General features: G+C 37.5%; 1 protein-coding gene across 1 annotated transcript; it reads right to left on the minus strand.

The window, feature by feature from the left end:
* Positions 1 to 3,089: 3,089 nt before the first annotated feature.
* Positions 3,090 to 4,650, minus strand: LOC149244009 (WAT1-related protein At2g39510-like). Its single transcript, XM_089371375.1, has 4 exons — positions 4,489 to 4,650; positions 4,104 to 4,265; positions 3,841 to 3,992; positions 3,090 to 3,225 (listed from the first exon to the last, which is right to left on the minus strand). The coding sequence occupies exons 1-4, from the start codon at positions 4,648 to 4,650 to the stop codon at positions 3,090 to 3,092; spliced, it is 612 nt and encodes a 203-aa protein (XP_089227501.1).
* Between the last annotated feature and the right edge of the window lie 1,350 nt (positions 4,651 to 6,000).

Raw genomic sequence — 6,000 nt, forward strand, 5'->3', positions numbered from 1 at the left:
CAGATAGAAGCTGTTGTTTGAGTAGCCTCTGTCCATATAGCCATTTTATCTGCAACCTATGCCGAATCCAGGTGGTGCCTGGATGTGCTGGTCGTCGTGGTGGAGTCCAAAGCTATTATTCTTCCGGTCTTCTATAAAGTGAAGCCCTCGGAGGTCAGGTGGATGGGCAAAGATAAAGATGGATCATATGCTAAAGCCCTACGTATCCACGAAGAGAAGCAGCCGTACAACTTGCAGACTATCCAGACTTGGTGAAACGCCCTTCATCATGTCACGAATATAAGTGACTTTGAACTGCAGGAGGGTAATGGGTAAGGATATCCACTATCTTGATCCATATTAGGTCTAAATTTGTTGCATTGAAGCTACATCACATCTCAAGTATGCTTTTGTCATTACTTACTTTACTGTCTTAATTAATATTCAGGGACGAGGGCGAAGAGAGACTCTTGGAGGAGCACGAAGAGGAGCTATTGGAAAAGGTTGTGCAAGCCCTGTTGAAAAATGTTGCAATGCCATTTGATGTGGCAAAATATCCAACTGGTTTGGTGGAAAAGTTACAAGATTTTTAAGGGACACTGCAACCGCATCATGGTGAGCATGTGGAGGTCAAGGTTGTGGGGACTGTGGGCATCGGTGGAATTGGAAAGACAATGCTGGCCAAAGAACTTTTTAATCGTAAGAGGTCAGATTATGATAGATCCTGCTTTCTATTTGATGTGAGGAAAAATGCAAATAAAATGTCTCTAAACAATGTATAAAGCAAACTCATTAAGGACTTGAAGGATAGAGATATCAAAATTGAGAGGTGGGAAGAAGGCGTGGAGATACTTAAAAAGAATCTTTCAGCTTGTGAGGCACTCATAATATTAAATGATGTAGGTCGTGTGGATCAATTAGATCCTTTCTTGCCAATTAAGCATGTCCTTCACCCCAAGAGCTTGATTTTGGTTACGTTTAGGGTCAAGCATATCCTTAGAAGTGCACGAATTGCAGAGTCGTCAATTTATCAGTTACCAGGCCTCAATATAGCACACTCCCAAGAGTTGTTTTGCTTGCATGCCTTTTTCCAGCCATATCCACTACCAAGATTTGAAAATCTTGTAGATGGGTTTTTAAAGGCATGCCATGGTTTGCCTCTATCATTGAAAGTTTTTGGGTCGCTTGTTTGTGGACATGACAAACTTTACTGGGAAGAGCAACTGAATGGACTTCACCAAACATTACCTACATAGATAGAAAGGAGCCTTAAAATTAGTTACGACTCTCTCAATCATGAGTAGCGGCAAATATTTTTAGATATTGCCTATTTTTCGATAGGAAAAGACAAGGATACATGGGTAAGAATATGGAGGGGTTCGGGATGGAATGGTTTGGTAGGGTTTCAAAATCTGCTCGACAAGTGTCTTGTTGAGTTGGATGATGAAAATAGAATAAGAATGCGTGATCACTTCATAGATTTGGGAAGAGCTATTGTGGATTGTCCAGAATTATTACCGCGTTGGCTTTGGCGATCGATAAAGAATCTTCATCTTCATGAGTTCTTGCAACAATCATCCTCTATAAGTGTTTGAGCCATCCTAATTGTTGAATGTCTAAAGAACTTTCGGTATTTTTTATTCAAAACAATCTGCCACACATTATGTTAATAATAGTTTATTGTTTTCAAACCACAAACAAGTGATAACAGAAGTGCGCGGATTTGCGATGGCTCCTTGGTACACCTTTATTGGGGAGGATGAAGATTAGGAAGTGTTCCATTCAGAATTAGAATTGCCCTTGAATACAAGTTACAATCAAGAGGTCTGCGGAATCAGGAAATTGCAACTTCTTGAAGTTGAAGGCAACTTTGAAAGCATCTTGACTTCGGTGTGGTCACCAAAACTCATATGGCTTCATTGGAATGTGTTGATCTACTCATCACTACCTTCTTGGATTCCATTGTGCGATTTAAGAGTTTTAAAAGTGTTCGGTTGGGAATTGAAAAGATTGTGGCAATCTCGATTTGAGGTACGTACATATGGATGCAGCAATTTGCAGAGCAATAATTCTCCTATCTTTTCAATTTCTTATATAATCGAAATGTACTTAACATTGCAGGCACCTCTCCACTTACGGGAATTAAATATTGAAGCTCCATTTTCCGAGTTTCCAAAGTCACTAAGGTCGTTGAAGCACCTAGAAAAGATTGTACTGAATTGTCCGCGATTGTTGACATACGCAGATGTAGCAATGCTATCAGAAGAATTTTGTTATTTGAGCTCCTTGAGATATCTAACCCTCATAGGGTGCCCGAAATTGCAGCTTCTTCCAATTTTATTTGGGAATCTAAAAAAACTCGAATACTTCCATCTGTCCAAGTGCAGTAGTTTGGAAATGCTTCCTGATTCTTTTAGTAATCTAACAAATCCTCAACACATCAATCTGACAGACTGTGGAAGTTTGAAAATGCTCCCAAATTCCTTTGGGAATTTGGTAAATCTCCAACACGCCAATATTTCTAAGTGCAGCAATTTGGAGATGATTCCAAATTCCTTTGGGAATCTAACAAATCTCCAACATATCAATCTCACACTGTGCGGAAGTTTGAAGATGCTTCCAGATTTGTTTCAAAATCTGAGAAATCTCCAGACCATGAATTTGACATTGTGCAAAAGTTTGAAGATGCTTCCAAGTTCCTTCGAAAATTTAAAAAATATTCAATACATCAATCTTTCTAGGTGTAAATGTCTGGAAATGCTTCCAAGCTTTCAGGGAAATCTATTGCAACTTAGACATCTACATTTGAGTGATTGTTTGAATTTTACTCTTTCCACACTTGGAGATATCACCACTCTTGAATGTTTAGATCTATCAGGTTGCCTCCAAATGGAGTTATTGCCTTCCCAGGTTGGAAGTCAACCGTCTTTGAAAAAGTTAAATTCGTTCCGTACAAACATCAAAGATTTAACTAGTACTATTGTGTGCCTGAGCAATTTGGAACTTCTGATGTTAGGTAGCCCTTTTTGTTGGGAGCGTTTCCATCTTTGTTCGAACTGACTAAGTGTTTATTACAAACATTGCAATTTTTCAACAAAATGTCAAGAATGTTACTGTAGTAAAGGTGTTTTCAAATCCACTACTTCAGAAGCAGGAGGTGGGTGCTGATTTTCTTCTCCTTCTGCTGTGATGGTTATATCTGCTTCTTCGTCAGAAGATATTTTGATCTGGGTAGCATCGTCTTGGCTTTTGCCCCACAGAAAAAGGTAGAGACCAATGAATATAAGAATCACACCCATCAAACTGTTCTAGTGTAGGAAAATCAAGCATTTCAGTTAATTAATTTTGTAAATTTGTAGGCAAAATGAGAGAAGAAATAATAAATTTAATGTAAATTGTTAGGGTAGTTCTGGTAAACTTGATTTAGTCGAGTTATAAGTAGTTTTCTGGCTCCAACCTGTGGTTTGGCCCATGATATTCCTGTGGAATATAACCTATTTAAAAGCCAAAAGCCTCCATGTTAATTTCTTTCACTTATGGAGTCTTTTTGTTTTTAAACAGGCTATATTCCACATGAATACCATAGACAAAATTATGGGTTCTCATGAACCCCAAAATAGCTGATGACTTTACCTAATCAAATTTACTTGAACCACTCTAATAGAAATTGAAGACTTAAGAATATACTATACTCCATATGAATACCATGGACAAAACCATAGATTCTCATTAGCCCAAGAACAACTAATAACTTTATCTAATCAGGTTTAATTTTACCTGAACCACTCTAACACAAATTGAATATTGGAGTATATAAAAAACCACCGAATTGAATATTTGAGAATATAACAAACCACCCACCTTCCCAGACGCAGTGTGTCTCCCAGAACTATAGATGATAAAATTGCTGAGCACACGGTAGACACTGGGTTGAATACTGTAACGAATACCGGCCCTCGTTTCTGCAAACACCATAACTGTAATGGAAATGCCATTGCATTGAATATGATTCCCTGCCAAATTGAATTAATCTTCCACAAATTAGCTTAACCACCTAACAAAAATTTAAGTTGTTCATGGCTGGGAAAATTGAGGAAGAACATCATTCATGTATGTAGACTTACTGCAGTGAACACAGTCAAAATATTAGCCCTATCTAGTATCCATGATGTTGGAATGATGCCCCTGTCAAGAATGGCTATTAGGAGAGTAGTTTGGATGGAGCCTAGAATGGCAGTAATTGATGTAAGGGATAGTGTGGCTGGAAACTTCTTCAATGTCTCAACCTGCACATGAAATTATAATCATACATTTGATTGGGTGGGGAGCTTTGAAACTTCTAAATACAGAAAAGGGTTATAATTGGGTATCAATTTAATATGAAAGGTGGTAGGGAGACCTGCAATATCATGATAGTGGATAACATTATCAATGCTGAGATAAGGTAAATACACCTCTAATCTGGTTGCCTGAATCTCCCTCGTGTAGAATGGTTTCCACTAGGTGTACTGTATTAGTGTTGGAAACTGATGTTGATTGTCCCCACAGAGGCCAGAGTTGGGCTAGAGTAGGACCTTGAAGGAAACTCATAGCCATTGCTCCACCCACACAAATTACAGTTCCCAGAATTTTGGCTCTGTTGCGAATACACATAACGTCTACTTTCTCCATCCTACATATTTGACACTCACATTAGATTTTGGTCACAATAAATCTAAATGGTATAATTAACTCCAAATGAATGCATCATATAGGTGAGCAATTATAAGCTCAAAATAATTTTTTGACCATTAGTAACCTAAATCAAAATAAATTGTTCAGAGTTTCATTTCATTAACCTAAATGAAAGAATCTCCTCCAAATTTCAACTATGTGAACAGTTACTTCTAGTTTAAATAGTTATAAGATAAGCAATAGAAAATCTTTTCACTTTTTAATAACTTCAACTACATGTAACTCCAATCATTAACATTCACTACCAAAATACAAACGATTTATATTTCATTAATCACACATTCAAATGATTAACCACACATTCAAAGTGAGTGTTGAGTTCTTGATTAACCACACATTCATGTAAACGATTCATATTTGATTAACCACACATTCAAAGCACATTCATGCATCCACACATTCAGATGATTAATAACACATTCAAAGTGAGTGTTGAGTACCTGATTAACCACACATTCATGCAAACGATTCATATCTGATTAACCACACATTCAAAGCACATTCATGCAAACGATTCATATTTGATTAACCACACATTCAAAGAACATTCATGCTAATTAGCCACACATTCAAAGCACATTCATGCAAATGATTCATCACTCAATGCAGAGTTAAGGTTTATAGCCACTCACTTATGGATCAAAAGCATGATGAATTAGTAAACTCTTAGTTGTTGGATGTAAAAAACAGGATTCAAGTCTATTCTACATGTTAATGGGTATTTCTATCAATCCAATACATAGATGAAGTTTATAAACACCACTAATGGATCAAAATCAGTTACACATGCCAAGGGGAATCAAGTGCCATATATTTCAACTCAAAATCTCTGATCAACAAACTTTGTATTTCAGAGCTTTTCAACTGAAACTAGGAAAAGATGCTATAGTAGAAAATATTTCCCCTCTTTATATTTGGTGACTCACTACAGCATAAAGAGCAAACTCCATTGGTGTTGCAGGGCTTCAAATCTGGGGAAAAGAGTTAGAGAAATGAGCAAATGATTTGGAAAACAGATCTATGGATCCCATGCTTTCATCCATAATGATTTAATTTCTGCATCACTGAATTTGTAATGAAAGAAACTCAAGCCCATTTGATCTGCAAGTCATTCATTGTGCTCTCAAACGATTTGCAGTCGCGAGAGAAGAGGAAGAGGAAACAACAGAGTGGTTGAAGGATTTAGGGGATCCTAACACTGATCTGATGGATTGGGCGAGGGAAGAGGCAATGGCTGCCTTCACCTGCCCTCTTTTGGGGATGTTCCTCCTCGAATCAGTAGCAATA

Source organism: Pinus tabuliformis, chromosome 8 (genome assembly GCF_031772625.1).
Source record: "Pinus tabuliformis cultivar Carrire ecotype Pingquan chromosome 8, CPIR1, whole genome shotgun sequence".
NCBI classification, from domain to species: Eukaryota; Viridiplantae; Streptophyta; class Pinopsida; order Pinales; family Pinaceae; genus Pinus; species Pinus tabuliformis.